The 17,275-nt window shown below is 38.4% G+C and overlaps 1 protein-coding gene across 3 annotated transcripts in view; it reads left to right on the forward strand.

Annotated features, from left to right (window-relative positions):
* STARD13 (StAR related lipid transfer domain containing 13) overlaps positions 1-17,275 on the forward strand; it is a 305,064-nt gene that overhangs the window by 82,509 nt on the left and 205,280 nt on the right. For 2 of the 3 annotated variants that reach the window (XM_062567113.1, XM_062567117.1), the window contains one exon: positions 592-726. The exons of the other annotated variant lie outside the window; for it this stretch is intronic. In XM_062567113.1, coding sequence (XP_062423097.1) covers positions 592-726 — 135 coding nt within the window. The remainder of the gene's footprint in view (positions 1-591; positions 727-17,275) is intronic. 3 annotated transcript variants of the gene reach the window in all.

Consider the following 17,275-nt stretch of genomic DNA (forward strand, 5'->3'; position numbering starts at 1 on the left):
GATACATGGGGAGTGTTGTGCAATTTATCTCTTTTTGGCATTGCATTCAGTGTGGTCAGGTGCATACGGTGACCGGAATTAGGACATGTATCTTTTAAAAAGTTGTGCGATAAGGGAGCAATTGAGATTTCCCCTGATTTGCGGGACAAGGAAAAGAGGATTTGGAACTTATTCAGAGTCTGTAACTTGAGAGTTTGCTGTGTCTCTATATAAATTTGATAAATAATTTGAAATAAGGTAAAACATATTTTAAAATAATTTGAATAACGCTACTTCTCTTTTTGAGGTAGAGGGGTTCAGTTCCTTGATATTGAAGAGGATATACTACTATTTAATAGTACACCAGTTGTGTACACTAGCTGTTAAGGAATCCATTTTACAAAATCATCTGGATGTCTAAGTAGTATGTCTAAATGTAAAAAAGATGCAGGTGTTTTTAAGAAAAAAAGGATTGAGGCCTAACGTTTGCATCCGAAAAAAAAAGCATTAAAAAAGTAAAGATAAAATTCCAGTGTTTTTACCATGCTGTTCACATTTTAAAAATATTTATGACTTGCCTTTATTTACAGGGTTTTAAAAATTCTTTTACAGTGCTCTTTTCAAGTGGAGACTGGCTTTTATGGAGATCCTCAAGGAAAGGGATCTTGGAAAAATAGAAAAGCAGGCTACCAGGATCTAGATTGTCTATCTTTTCCAGTGCCAACTGGAGCACGACCAAAAACTGATGTGAGTAGCTACTGCATATCTACAATATACTATGACTTAACCAGTAACCTCAGAATTTACTATTTATTATTAAAATCGTTTCTGTGTTTCTTTCAAGTACTTTATTGTGCAAATACTTCAGTGCATGGAGTATTTCTAAATACAAAATGGGTACAGATAAAATGTCAGTCTTCAGTAAGACTCCAAGGCAATGGGATTCATCTAATCTGATTTCAGATACCTGTAATGTAGACTGCTACATCTGAACTGGTCGCTTGGACTCCCTGGAAAGAAATAGACATTCTAAAGAATAATATATCTCATCTGGAAGTTACATGAGATAGATCCCATGCAGGCACCACAGAGCCACTATTACATCTTTTTCTTCAATGATTATTTTAGAATTAGAGTCTTCAGATGTTTAATTTGACTGTTGGTTAGCTCCAGATTTGGATTCCACCCTCAGTTCTTTGCAAGTGGAAGGATTCAGCTCTGGAGGTTTAGTTGAGCCTGATTTCTAATCAATAAAACAATATTTATTTTGTTTCTTTACAATGTGATGCTGTAGGCTGCGATCAAAGTGTTTTAAATACATCAGAGGATTTCTCCTCAGGCTTTATATCGGTTCCTAAACAGCTCGATATTTTTACACTTATGCATGTAAGAATAACTTATTTCAGGATCAGAATCTTAGTTCCAAAATGCGAATGTTTTTATCTCTCAGTTGTAAATTGCTTAGGTGCTGGTAGTGTCTGTGAACGTCAGATAACATAAGAATTGTTGCACTGGTTTAAATCAAAGGTGCTTATAGTTCAGAATCCTGTCTCTGACAGTGGCCAGCACGGGACGCTGAGGAAACAAGTATGAGACTAGAGTAAGGAGACAGTATGCCATCTCAGCTTCTGTTGAGGCATTTATAGTACAGACACATTGCTCTATTGCAGTTCTGTATTTGATAGCCCCCTAGAGTCTTTTTGCCATTAATTTGGACTAATTGCTTTTGTATGCATGTTTTTCTTTTGGTATTCAGAGTATCTTGTAGCAATGAGTTCCAAAGTTTAACTGTGAAGTATGTGGAAAAAACCGCCTGTTTCTTATTGTAAATTTACTCCCAGATAATTCATGTTACTCTATAATTCTTTTATTATGAAAAATTGAATCCAAAGAATTGTGTAAGAATTAGGACTTTTTTCCCGATGTATCCGAATATGTATTTATTGACTTTGACTTTTATCTGACAGTTTATCTTTTGCTTATTCAGTATCATGAGGTCCTTTTGTGTCAGCTTACATTCAATTTTTTATTAGATTTCATATCATCAGAGAACTGCTTGTTTTCATTCCCCCATTTTCCAGATCATTTATGTGTATATTAAACATATGTTGATGAGACTACCAGGTAAACTCTGTCCACTGTAAAATAAATAAAAAAAAAAAAAAAAAATCATGGCTTATTCCTAGCCTTCTTTTCCTGTCTTTTAGTCAGCCTTGAAAGGGTGTTGGTATTTCTTAACTTTTTTTTTTTTACTTGAGAGCTTAGTTTAAGAGTCTGTGATGGACAACTTTGTCAGAAGGCTTTTGAGAATGGGCATATAAAGTTTCAACCAGTTTACCCATATCTACACGATCATTCAAACGCACTAGATTAGTGAGGCGTAGCGTCCAAAAGCAGTGCTGACGCTTCCCTGTGAGCCTGCGTTACTATCCATGTGTTTACTCTGTTCTTAATCATACTTTCTAGAAATTTACTGTCATGGATATCAGTCCTGCTCATCTCTTTCCACAGATTACTTCAGAATCGCTTTCAGATATTGGCATCACATATGCCACTCTCCATTCTTTTGATAACAAAGCCAATAGATTTTAGCAATAATTACACATTATCTTAATAGCTCAACAATCCCTTTTCTCCTAATGAGGTACTTATTTCAAGTTATCTTTGCAATTTTGCTTAAAGCAAAATCTATTATATGAAAGGCATCTTTAAAGCTGTCACATTGGCCAGCTACAACAGAATGATGTGTATGCTACCATGCAAATTCTATATTTCATTAAATGAGTGTACTGCTGTTAACTGAAATGGAAATTTGAGGGTGGGATCCACCTGCTTACTAATTGTTCTCTCACTAGCCCACCTTTCCTTAGAAAATAAAATAATTAAACAAAAATATTTTTCAATTCTGCAAAAGCAAATTATTTGAACAAATTTAATAAAAAATATAACAAGTTATTAGAACAAGTATTTGAATTTGTTCTAATTAGATAGTAGAATTCAGTAAAAAGTAAGGTGTTTGACTGAACTTTATTTTTTACCTCAGCCAGATGTTCAAATATGTATAAGTACCTTTGCTTAACTGCCTCTCCGCTAATATTTTGTAAATATTTTGAAGTGATATTGTTTATAATACTGTTTGGCTAAAAATGTATGGGAGAGAAGGCAGAGAAATGATATTTAGGATTATTTTTGTTTTCTAAATTCTACATTTCTCTGTTTGTTGAACTTCAGGAAATACTAATATAGTAAATACCAGTCCAATAAATCCTCATTAGTGCAGTCCATGTATTGTATCAAACATTCTTGTAACAGCAGTGTAACACAGAATGCAGTACTATTGTTTGGGGTACAGCCTAGTCTAAAACCTACTGATGGCACTTTCTTTTTTATTTTCTTTTTTTTTTTTTTTAGTTAACAATCTTTTTTGGAATTGGCCAGTGCTGTAAATCAGACTTAAATATTGAAACTTGGTTTTGCAAATTTTTTTAGGCTAATATGAATAATGGCATATCTAGATCCAGATATTCTTTCTGCATATTTCTATTATGTTTCTCTAGTAACTGAATTTTTACCTCTTGTTACTTAAGATACAAACTTTTCCTTACTTTCGAAAATGAGCACATCAAAGTTACTTTTTTTTTTTTTTTTTTTTTTTAAACAGTGAAAGGGTTGGATCCAAATGAGAAAAGGCCTAATTCCTTTTGTGTTGCACTAGGTTTGCATCCATTTAACTCCCATGACCTCAGTAATGTAATACCTCACTTGAGAGTGACGCAAAGATAAATCAGACCCATGGGGTGTCGGTGCATTAGTTGCTCTTCTCTTCCAATGTTTAGATGAGTCATAAAGTCAGAAAGAGCTTGTTTCAGCTCAGTTCCCAGGTACTCGTACACCCAGGCATTTAGAAAACCAAATACTCCACAATTTGTCATGATTAGCAAAGTTCGCCCAAGAGACCAATGTTAGAATTAGTAGGGATGCTGTAACTCAGGAATAATACGCACAGAATTATGCAAGACACAGTTGTTCGGTTCTCAGTGTAAGGCAGGATGTTAACTGTGTGCTTTCGTGGGTGCCAGCTACTCTGACAGCCTAAGAGATGCAGTGAAAGTGGCTCTAGCAAATTTACATCACGGTGGGTATTCTGTTTATATGCACTTAAAATTTATTACGTGCATTACTCAAATTTATTACAATAATTTGACAGAATAAACTGTCAAATTGTCTGAATAAACTGTCAATAAACTGTCAAAAAAATACTGAAAATATGTTTTTAGAGCACTTATGTGTCATTCATGCATCCCCCCACAAACAAGTTGTTCTATTGAAACATTCTATGGAAGCTAGAGAAGACTTACCTGAATCTATCATAAGGATATTAAATATAATACACTGAAAATAAAGCTAGGTATTACTGCAAGAAACACTTTTTGTGAGACAGTGGAGAAAATAACAGCAAGTTTCATGTGACAAATGCAGGTATCAGAAGTCCATGTCTGCAACATCTAGACTCCATTAATTATCAGTAGAGAGAGGCACTTCTACAGCAGGATCTATCTCAACCTGAAGTAGTCACCTAAACCTAAGTCACCCAGTTCAAGTGCTGTATGCCCTGAAAGTGCTGATTTTTTGTTGTTTGAGTATTCAGGGAGCCTGGAGTGACTGGCTGAGATGCAGGTGCTCAAAGCAAAATGAGATAAATCCCTCTCATGGTATGTAAGTTATGATCTTGTGTTTGATGGGAAGTGCTTGCTTCCTTTTCTGTGGTAAGTCTGCTTTTATGTTTTCTATTTAAGCACAGCTGATTATCACAGTTTTGATTTCTAATGCTTTAATTCCTCAAATAGCTCGAGTAGATTAAACTGAGAGGGTTAAAATTAATGCTTTTATAACTTCGGGGCTTTTTTTTAACCTGAATTCTTCATCTGGTTCACTGCTTGGCCGTATTAATATATGTGCAGGTGCAAGAGAGAGAAAGAGCAGCTAGTAATGAGACAGGGTGAATTGCTTCTTTCAGCATCAACGCCAGCTTATGATAACTTAAACTGTTTGTAGAACTATAGCTTAACTGTGCTAGCCACTCGATTCAGAAAATGGGAAGCAAAAGTGCCTTGTAACTCTGTAATTCCTTTCAGTGCCTGTGCTCTGTAATTGCTTTCAGAGCTTAGGTTAGGGGTTTCAGAGACATCTGATATCTTTTGACATTGTTTAGAAGTATATAACTAATAATACTATAAACCAGTTTTATAGTAGTCAATATCTCACTGTAGGCAATGTCTTGCCTGCCTGACCCTCTAATGTTGTTTGATACCAGAGAAGTTCAAAAGTAAAAACAGCCAAAGGAAAAGCAAAATCATTGTGTTTCTCATGCATTGCGTGTTCTGTATTGCTGTCACTGGACCAGCAGAGATCAGAAGTTATTGCATTACTGAGTGTATGTGACAAGCGTTTATGAGATAGCTGACAGCATCCAATGCAAAAGTGAAGTTATATTGTGACAGCTGATAACAGTTTGCATTTCTACTAGCACAATTTTGTGATTTGAGGATCATAAACGTATTTACAAACCTTCGGCTAATCCTTCATTTCCCTGTGAAATATGTAAGAATAGTCTTCATTTTACATCCAAGATTAGGAGATAACTGTATACAATCTGGCTCTGAGATATGTTTCCTACTCTATCATTTCTGGAAACGGTCATAATTACATCAGTTCAGGGGACAATTTACAGCAGCAGTTATGTCCGTTATCTAGTAGGGCGTGTTTCTGTAGGTGAAGATCATGCTTTATTCTGACCTTGCCCTACATTGAAAATGTTAATAGTAGAGTGCTGAGAAGACTTGTGCAACCTCTGGGCATGCTTAAAGATTTCTTAGCTCAGCAAAAGCTCTGCCCAGTCTCTTGTGGCTGGTTTTGAGCTGCACTGTTTGCCCCATGAAGTGAAAGCATGCTGAAACAAGAGCCCTAGACCAGAGCAAGAAAAACAAAAGGTTTGGTGCTCTGTTTTCACAAAGCAGTTGTGTGCTTGAAGACATAGTTATTTGACTTTGATGGAGTTGAGGATTTCTGCCTATGCTTTAGCCAAATGTGCATGTGCAAGTAGCATAGCCTATGCAGATGAGAGATGCAGAGATCTTTGTGGAAATCAAGTCCTAACTGGCTTTCTGAAAGTCACACTGGTTAGTTACAGCAGGTTCAAGAGGACTCCTGTACTCCAGACTAGATTATGTTTTTGCTATAAGATCATCCTTCCTCCTAAAGAACACTGGCTAACTCCAGTTGTGCCCATTCTTGCAAAAAACAAGTTTCAAACTATGTGGTGTTAATCATATGGTTTGTTTTACTATCTATCCTTAATGTTGAGGTTAATCATGTCAACAAATTAGCTCTCTGAATTTCAAGTATAGAAGCAAATGGCCTGCAACTTTGTCCTTGGAGAATTTTTCTTCTTGCTATTGGTACATAATATGACCCATATCCCACTGGGACAGAAACCTGGTGACAAGTCAAGCAAAGTGACTCACTCTGCTTCCAGCTATACGCGTCTGTGGTGGTTTCTCACATCCGAATAGGATAATTGTATTTCAGTTTTCCCCCGATCTACACTGTGAGATTACGTTACTGTCAAGGAGCACTCCAGACTTGCAGAATTTCTGAGAAGATCAAATGTTCCTTATAGACAGCAGTCTTCCTTAAGATGATCTAGTTTCTTGGTATAGAAGAATTGGATGTCCCAGGAAAAGCCTGTATTAGCTCCAGGAAAAAAACAAGCAGCTTAATAGGGAATCTAGAACAAATACCTTCCTTACAGTACACATTTCCACCTTTAACATAGTGACATTTTCTGATATTAATAAATAATATTCCAGACTTTATCATCCACTTTTTTACCAAGATATTTTATAATACTCTGCCAAAAGTTCCTTCCCAAAAAGAAGTGTTTGCAAAAGTAAGAGTGCAGCAAAGGCCCTTCTCTTCTCCCTTTTGTCTTTATTCCCTCCTCTCATCGGGCGTCTGTCAGTTCCTTCAGAAAACTGTCTGTGAACCAGATGACATGTCCTTACACATTACACTGAAGTCATGATGCCATGGTGAGTGGCTGAGAACTGGGGCAAAGGTAGCATAGTAACTTTACTCAGTATAAATTTTTGTAAATAAAGAGATTTTCAAAAAACTGTGAAAAGAAGCCTAGCAGATTAAAATCTCATCTAATACATTTTCTAAAGAATCCTAAATTCTTCATGAAGCTCAGTCTTCCCATTCCTTCAGGTCGTCTTCATTTAAACATGTAGCTTCCTGAAGAGAAAGTTCACTCAGGACTTCACTGCTGATGGTAGCAAAAGAAGGCCCTTAGTTAGAAAAGGTATGTGAACAGTATAAAATTATTGTGTTTGTCAGCATTAGCCAATGACAGACTGTCTCATTACATATTTTAATTTCATTTCATTACATATTTTTATGCTTTTATTTCCTGAGATTACAAGAAAGTCACAGGGCCAGTTTGGAGGCTACTGCCTTTTCATTTAAAAAAAAAGCATATTGAGCAGTGGGTTCTTTTAAACAATGCTTTTAAATTTTAAAATGGATCTTGACTTTACAGTGTTTGTGTGTAATAATAATAAATGCTATCATATTGTTATTAAATGTCTTTTGATATTTAATATATCCAATATGTAAGGATTGTTACCTGTTATTTTTATTGCAGCTTCACCTTGACATTTTGTTTTTGCATTAATCTAATTTGAATTAAATGAGGTTGTTTTGTTTGGAGTTTACTTTCTTTTGTGTTTTTGGGTAGACTTTTTAAAATAAGAATAAGAACAAGCTGAAAAAGTCTGCCCAAACACAGATAGCCCAGAAAGTCTTCCCAAATGCACTTTTGGAGATGATATTTACTTATTCTGCTTTGCTACATTCCTTTTAAATTTTGCTTAGTGTTTTAGTGAGGAGATAGTAACACCTTCTTGGACTATAATTGCTTTGTCTACAGATGGTTGGATAGAGAAGGGGTTGTTTTCTTTCTTCCATGGTAGCAGTTCTCCATGGACTGAAAAGACCACTTCTTCTCGATTGATGAAACTCTTGAAATGTTAGTGTAAGTTCCAAGTAAATAACATATATTGAATCATTCTGATTATTTAGGAACAAATTCTGACATGTTTCAGAATGGACTTAAAGTACTTACTGCATAATTTGTGTGATGAAGTTCGCAACATTCTTTAAATATTAAATTTTTTTTTACTCAACTCCAGTTTTTATTGACAAAAAATGTCTCTAAAGTCACCTGAAGACAATAATCCTAATGTAGCTATATAGCAATTAATATTACCTTGAACTTTTATGGTTAAATTACTCAATTAGTGAGAATACTTACTTAATTTTAAATTACATTAACAATATCCATTTCACACACTTCTTTTTGCATCAGATTCATTATTTTCATTTCATTTTCATAATAAGTGTTTGGAGGCAGAAGACGTTTAATTTTTTTAATATACAGCAAATTATCTGTGTAAGGAAGTAAAGAAAGCTTTATGCATAAAAACCAAATAATTTCATGATAATTTATTCTTAGGTGGATATGGGCAAGCACATTTATATGCACTTTTTGTGTACAATATGAAGTGGAAGTTTCCAACTCATTTTGGAGTAGAGTTCATTTGATGTAGTATCAAAGGTGTATAAAGTCCAAATCTGTTTCTGACAAGGCTAAAATTGGTTATTTTTATTGCTTTGCATTACATGGCTATTTATACAGTTCAGAGTGATAATGTGCTTTTCTGTTGTAAGAAAAGCTTTGAAAGAATGAGCGACTGAGGGAAACTTTGTGAAATAGAGGTGACCTGCCTCTGCAAGGGCAGCCAATAGTCCTGGCAGTGGCTGTAACAGCAGCAGAGCAGCTGTGCTTGGCAGCGATTTCACTAGCCCACCATAAGCAGAGACTGCCTGTGAAATATACTGAGTCAGTGCTTTCCTGAACCCGCCTGGTCCCTGTCCCGTACTAGGTATCCCAGCCTCGCTTGGTGAGATTTGCCATCTAGGTCTAGCTTCAGTAATGGACTGAGAGCTGCGAACAGGCATGGATTTATTAACATATGCATGCCAAGTTAAGACTACATATCATACCTGGGTTTTCTAGACATACTTAGCATGTGTAAGCTGAAATACTTAGTATTTTAGAATTATATTTCTTGTTATGTTAATTTTCATTTTTTTTTTCCCAAAAGCTGTTTAATCACTGAGTTACAGAACGGTTGAGGTTGGAAGAGACCTCTGGAGGCAATCTAGTCCAATTCCCTTGCTCAAAGGAGAGTTAGCTGCAGCAGGTTCCTCAGGACATTGTCCAGTTAAATTTTGAATATCTCCAAAGATGGAGATACCACAACTTCTCTGGGCAATCTTTACAAGAGTTTGATTACCATCCCTGTCAAAAAGATTTTTATTAAATTAAACTGAATTTCCTATATTTCCATTTATACTCATTGCCTCTTGTCCTTTCGGTGGAAAACACTCAGAAGAATCTGGCTCTGTCTTCTTTACTCCCTCATTTCAGATATTGAAATACAAAGATAAGATTCCCTGAGGAGTCTTCTCTTCTCCAGGCTGAACAGTTCCAGCTCCCTTAGCCTTTCCTCGCATGACAAATGCTTCAATCCCTTAATCATCTTTGTGCCCTTCACTGGAGTCACTCCAGTTTGGTCTCTCTCATACCAGGAAGCCCAGAACTGGACCCAGCACTCAAGAGGTGACCTCACCAGAGCTGAGGAAAGGGGAAGGATCATCTCCCTCACCCTACAGGCAATACTCTTCCTAATGCAGCCCAGGATACCGCTGGCCTTCTTTGCCCCAAGGGCACAATTGCTGGCTCCTGATCAACTTGTCCACCTTCAGGTCCTTTTCTGTAAAGCTGTTTTCCAGCCAGTCAATCCTCAGCCTGTATGGCTGCCTGGAGTTATTTCTCCCCAGGTGCCAGACTCTGCCGTTCCCTTTACTGAACTTCATGAGGTTCCTGGTTGCCCATTTCTCCAGCCAGTTGAAGTCCCTTTGAATAGCAGCACAACCATCTGGTATATCAACCACTCCTCCCAGGTTTGTCTTTTCTGCAAACTTGCGGATGGTGCACTTGGTCCTACCATCTAGGTCATTAATGTAGATGTTAAACAGTACTGGACCCAGTATCTACCCCTGGGGCACACTGCTAGTCACTGGCCTTCAGCTAGGCTTTGCACTGCTGAGCACAACCCTTTGAGCCCAGCAGCTCAGGCAGTTCTCAGTCCACCTCCCTGCATGCATTCATCTAGTCTGTATTTTATCAGCTTGTCAATGACGACCTTACGGGAGATAGTGTCAAAAGCCTTACTGAAGCCAAAGCAGACAACATCCAGTGCTCTCATCTACCCAGCTAGTCATCCCATCATAGCAGGCTATCAGGTTGGTTAAGCATGACTCCTCCTCTGTGAATCCATGCCGACTACTTCTGATCACCTTCTTGTCCTTCACGTGCTTGGATGTGGTATCCAGGATTAGCTGCTTCACCACTTTCACAGGGATCAAGGTGAGGCTGACTGGCCTGTAGTTCCCTGGGTTCTCCTCCTTGCCTTTCTTGAAATTAGGAGTGGCATTTTCTTTCCTTCAGTCATCAGAAACCTCTCCTGAATGCAGTGACCTTTCAAAGATAACCGAGAGCAGCCTCACAATAATATCAGCCAGCTCCTTCACTGCTTGCGGTGCGTTTGGTCAGGACCCATGAAATCATGTATGTCCAGCTTGTATAAATATTCCCTGCTTTCATAAGAATGAGCCTCCCTTGATTTGTTAATGCAAGGTACCAGTATTCTTCAGTGTTATTCTTTGTGTTGTATTTCTGGCAACACTGACTGTTCACATGAATGCAATGACATTTCATAGTAATGCAGTATTTTTAAGAATAGACACTAAAATTGCTGAGTTACATTTCAGCTTTAGTACACAGCCTCAGAAATGCATTGGTTTTCAAGGACAGGCTGAAATCGGACTCTGCCCATAGACGGGGGATGCAAACTGTCAAACAAGAATCTCTATGATCCCAAACAAGTGGAGATCAGGAACCAAACGAATAACTAAAACTATACACATGCAAAAACACATGACCATATTTCCTTATAGATAGCTGTATACTCAATGAAGTGCGAAAAGGAAACAATTCATCCCCTTTTTCATCTGTTCACATGTTTTGTACAGTCAGCTGGGTTCATGCTTTTAGATGCCAAATGTTGTTTATGTAATTGGAAGACAGTACAATTTTCAGGTGTTTTGCAACAGTCACAAAACAGAGCAAGTTATGGAGTACACCAGTTCCCATGGGTGAGACTGGAAGGTGTGCACTGCACTGGGCCCTAACAGACGATCTGTTGTGTTTTTATTTGTGGGTTTTGCTGAACTGTTTCATGCTGAGAGATATGTACAATCAAACTTTGCCTATCTTATTTGTCTAACTATCAGTTTTCTACTTAACTGTCTTTCTGGTCCTATAATATATTTGTTACCAGAGCATAGAAAAAATGAGTGAAAATGTTTTATGCGTATAGTTTTTTCAAAGTCATTTCTCTTACAATGTAGCTATTAATCATTTCACTGTGTTGGCCCCTATTTGGGGACTTTTTCACTCTTATTCGGGCAGGATTCTCTCAATTGCTTATCATATTCATCAAACTGGGCATAGACCTGAGCTGAATCCCTTGACTCTTATAATAGTTGTTGTTCACAACAAGCGAAAAGTGGAGAGATTTAAAAGTTACCCGAGATGTATAATTAAAAATGTGTCCTGCCTGGACTGCAGAAGTGCTTGTGTGGTGGCTTGGAGCTTGGGTACAGGCAGACCTCTAGTCCCACTTAGGCGGTGGTGCAAAGGTCTCTGATAAAACGAGCCTCCAGGCTCTTTGTGCTCTTGAGAGCTGTTAGGCTGCTCTCTCCCGTTTCCCACGCTAGAGGAGGGACTTCTATCTATAACACACCAGAGGCAGAGGCCAGCGAAATACATAGGGAGAGCATTTTTTATGCAAATGAATATAGCAAATTAAGCATCCGTTCTCTTTAACATAGATAAGCCATTCAAGGTACAACTTTCTCTTGTGCTTCTGTTGGAAGGAGGCATCTTTGCCTAACTGCCACCCCCTCCTACTAGGATATCTCACAGTACTGAAATAGGATTATGCAGCCCTTTGTGTAAGTGATGCATGCTAAAGCTGGTAGGGGCAGGAAAGTTCAGGATTCTGCTTGACATAAGCAGCTTTTTCCAGCAGCACTTTTTTTCCCTCATAAATGTACTCTATCGTTTCCCAGGATTTTTCATACTCTTTTCTGTAACCCTTCCTCCTTATTTTTCATTAAAAGAAAAGGGGAGGGGAGAAGGAAAAGAAAAAGAAATCTGATGTACTTCAGTTTTTTTACCAGTAACTGTACCTACATAGTTGGCTATGTCTCTGGCAGCTGGTCCACCGAGCACTGCTGCCTCACTGAACCATCTTTAAATAGGTTTTCCAGAGGCCTCTGCAGTGCTTCAGCTGTTTTAAAGAGGGATCAGTGCTATGCAAGACTCCCACTGGTGGCACACCAGGTGTGCACTGCAGTGCTTCTTGAGGTCCTGATCTCTCCATCATCCATCCTGAGTAGGACCAGCCTAGAGGAAGCTGTAGTTCCTTTGAGGACATGTGTCCACCCTAGGGAAATCAGGGAGTTTGGAGCAGTGGTCCTCGCCTGAGTCTTAATAGAAAGTCAGGAACCGCATCCAGAACTAGACAACAGGCAGGACTTCTAGGCCCTACACTTCATATGTAGTATGAGAGCCCAGCTCCTCGGCAGCCTCCATCGTTCTTCTCATGGAGCTCCAGATGCTCCCGGCTCCTCAGCTGGCACTAGCCAAGAGTTGCTCTCTACAGTCAGGAGGCTTACGTACAGAATAAAGAAATACCTGCTGGGTCAAATAAAGGCACCAGCTAGCTCACTGACTACAGAGTGCTGCTAAGGTTCCTGAAGGGGCAGCTTAGCAAATCCAAGCGTGGCACATTTAGGGCTGGGAATATAAAGTGAGTTGAGTTTTTTTTTTTCCAGAATGACATTTCTGAATGAAAAAAAATCTAAGCAAAACAGAAAGTCTTTTCCAATGAAATGCATAGCAAGAATGAGAAAGTTGATTGATACTGTCTCTAATGTTCCTATTTTCCCATTCATTTTTGTACAGAAGCCAGTTTTCCCTGTTTTGATCAGGAAAAAGTTCAGACGTGTAAGCCTTGTTACTGTCATCACCTGGTATACACATAGGAAAATTGGCAAAAACTTCAGAAGGAAGTTCTCTCCTATCATTTCTTGGTGTAGGCAGGAACTACAACTTCAGAAAAACTGTTTGTGGAAGGTTCCTATCTATCTACCATTAAGATGCCATTTTGGTTTATTCCCAGAACTGAACACTGAGTGATAAAGTACTGATTTTGAAATGAACTGCTAGTTGTTAGATGAGGCCTGCTGATAACCCATGATAAGAGAAGGTCACACATTATTTGAAGCAGCCAAGTGTCAAAATTATGACCTTCTTTAAATTGGCATTACATAGTTTAAATATTAGAATGACTGATCACCTGATATAAAATCACAGTGGTCAGCAAATAAAAATGCCCAAAGCTTCTGTATTGCAAAATGTCCTAGCCCAGCCATTAAAGTAGAGCTTGAGAATGTGGTGTGTTAGGCAGCACACTGCAAACTGAACTCAAGATTTCCTGACTTACGTGCATGTCTTACAGCCTGAGCTAACAAATTGATCTCTATATCTAGGACTGGAATTGAGACTGCAACAAAATTAGCAGACCCATAGAGGAAATGGAGTGATCTGTGGTCTGAGAGACCAGAAGTACTTGGAGAATCTTTCCCTCTCCAAGTCAGGATCAGCTGTACCTATATTACCCTGACAAAAGTTTGTCTACCCTGTTTTTTAAGATCCCCATTGACAGAGCCTCTTAAGATTATATATTTCAGTGCCTCAGTTAGCATTCGAGAGTTTACTGATCTTTCTTCCTGTAGATTGTCTTCACTTATTCATCAAGAATATGCAGTTGCTTTCTCTTCTGCCTTCAAGTCAGTCCAGTTCATCCAGCATTTCCTTGCAGGTCCTGGTTTCTAGACTCCTTGGTCCATCTAGTGAGTTGAACTGTACACCCAACATTAATTTGAGGATGTCCAGAGCTAGATACATATGTCTCAGCTTGATCTAACAAGTTTATTTTTGCAGTTGAGGCCCTAACAGAATCTGGACTCTTTGTAGAACATATTGATGAGTGAGTTGCATAGACATACAAATGTACAGTTATCTATGATCCTTCAAAAGCCAGCAACCACCAATACTCAGAAAAAAGGGGGAAAAAAAGTTATTTGGAACTCATAGGGGGATTGTACATTGATGGCCCATGTAGGAATATAATTCATACTGTCTTCAGAAGAAGACATGCAAACTCAACAGTTTGATGTCTGTCCATATTGAAGACACGTCTGCAGTATTAAGTGTATGGAAATCCAATAACTAAATAAATCTTTAATTTTTTGGTGAAAGAAGGCCACTTGTTTCTCAGCACAAAGACAAAGGCTTCCTGAAAATGATGAAATGAAGGAAGAAAAAAAGGTAACTAGAATGACAAAACGTATGTTGTTTCTTAGGGTACAGGTATGTTGGGTATAATTTCATCTTCTCCATGATCACTGTTGGAGAAGTTACATGTTTTGCGTTAATGGTATTGGTTCCTGTAACCGGCATGCCCTTAGTCCTACACTGTCATAAAAACTGTGTTGTAGTTTGTCTATATTAATTAACCAAACTTGATCCATGACTATACCGACTACAGAAAGGACCTCTGTGCAGACAAATACAAAATTTAACAAAACAGTTGTCACTCAGTGATTCCTGTGAGATCTGCCATCTGATTCTGATTTCTTGCTAGCTTTATACCTGCGTAAGTGAAAAGGGAATCAGCTTCACTTTTAAATTCCCAGGCTGAATGCCTCCTAGCTCCCTTCAGCAATTACAGCGCAGCAGGGAAGCTTTGTCGTTGGTAGGCACACGGTATCTGGGAGTACTTTGAAATAAGCTACAGTCAGAGGAGGATCAGATGTGGTCAGCATGATAGGGACATGAAAGGAAAGCCAGAAGCTACAGGAAGTATAACAAGTGACTCAGTAGGTGGCACTCTTCCCTCTGGATCAGTAGCAAGGTAAATCAAAATCTGAGAAAGATACTAAGCATCAGTCTGCTGAAATATGAGTTCAGGATACAGTGTGAAATCTAAGGCCTTGACCTCTTGTGATTGCTGGTTTTTTTTTGGAGTCAGCCTTGATTCTTGTATAAAAATACTTTGGTAAAGGTTCTTGAAATTTCAGCTCTGAAAATCTGCCTAATGAGATTTCCATTTATAGCTTCAGGTCTGTAAACTATTCTTTACTTCTTATTCTAGCAGTGCAGTCCTAGGACAACTGTGGTTTGACGTCAGACAGAACTATCTTTCTACATGAAAGGTAATTCCGATCTGTACAGTCTGAGTGTTTTGAGGTGCAAAAACATATACATACACACCATTTCCTGATTCTGTTGTGCTGGATTTTCAGTGAGTCAGTTTGTTCACAGAGTGAATTTGGCAAGAGCTTAGACAACTGACTTAAGCCTGAAATATAATAAACACTGTATGGAATGTGTCCCATCTTTTTACTGAACCAGTTTTTACAGGGAAGCTATTTTGGATGATTAAAGGTGTTTTGTCAACACCAGTGCTAGTCTTTGTGGTGATGTTGTAAAGGAAAGAGAAAGAAGTTCTGGAAATTAATGTCTGCTCAGTAGGTTGTTGACCTCCTGTCTGCTCTTTATGCTTGAAGATGTTCATTATATCAGCAAAAAGCAGAATTCGTCTACTGAGTAGCTTTGTAACTCAGCTATGTCTACTCACTGTAAGCAATGTATGGTTAGCCAGGTACTGTTTTCTTCTGACTTTGATGTGGGCACCAAAGTGCCCTGTGTCAAATATTGATTTGTTCATTGAAATTCTAGTAGTTCCATACATTTTCTGTGGCAGCATTTGTGGTTTGCTCTTGTAGTGGATCATTTTGATGATCAGCAAGGTGAAGTTCAAGGTGCAGTCTGTTTTCTGACCTCTGGGCCAGAGGAGGATGGCTTTCTGATGCAGGCATCCTGCACAGCTGGACAATACCTGGAATATGGAAGCAGCTCTCTCTTTCTTTGCAGGACAGTTTTTCTAGATCTAGAAATTTTGTGATTGGTTATGTGTTTGTCTGGAGTTTAAGCTCTGTTTGTTGCTATAGCCCTCAGTTGCCAGTGATGGTTTCAAATCTAGTTATTGCTGGTCACATTGTTTTCTAAGTACATAACCACATAGTCTTAACTTCTCCCCCCTTTTTTTGTTAACAGCGTTATCACCTTTTCAAATCTGTTTGTTGTCCAGTTGCAGGGCCAAGTCGATCTGGTCTGCAAGGACCATCCTTTCAATGGATTACTGTCATCTGTAGTCATCTTATAGTGCTTTCATGCCCAAAATGTTGTGTGTAGCTTTTTCTTTGCCTCCTGCTGTCTGTTGTCCAAATTCTTTCCAGACTGCCCGTCTGTATAGTAAGGTGGATGACTGTGATGTTTTTGTTGGGGGAAGCCTGTGCAGGCAATGACTTTGCACATTAGGGATGAATCTAGCAAGTCTCATAACCTCCAACTCTCCATCTCTTGTGCAGCTATAAGGCAGAGAAGAGATGCCCTCCGCTTCTTAATGGTCCACTAAGCAGATGAGCTCTGGGACAGATGCAGATGGAATTTCTACATGAGTTTTATTGAGGTCTAATTTTGCTGCCAGATCCAGCCTTGTTGTTCTTATCCATTGGTCCCCTCTTAGTTCTAGATATTTTTATAACTCACCTGGTAGTCATGTTCAGCTTCTTGATTCTGACTTTGAAGGAGATATGAGTGGGTATGATGAGGGTATGATGAACAGTAGAGGCTTTAGCCTGGGTCTTAAGTTTTGCACTAGTCCAATGTTCTGTTCATATTTTCCCGGGAGTTACTGGACAGAATCAAATTGTGCACATAATGATCATCTTTGTTAATATGGTGTCCATGCTAATAGACATTGTCTTGGATTCTGGTCTGCAGATGAGTGGATTATTTCTAGTTTAAAGAGCAGTTGTGACACTGATTTGACCCCACGGTAATGTTGATCATTTCTGTGTATTCTTGTCTCAATTCTATGTCATGATAAAGATCCAAATATGGATCCACAGC

Source organism: Rhea pennata, chromosome 1 (assembly GCF_028389875.1).
Source record: "Rhea pennata isolate bPtePen1 chromosome 1, bPtePen1.pri, whole genome shotgun sequence".
In the NCBI taxonomy this organism is placed as follows: Eukaryota; Metazoa; Chordata; class Aves; order Rheiformes; family Rheidae; genus Rhea; species Rhea pennata.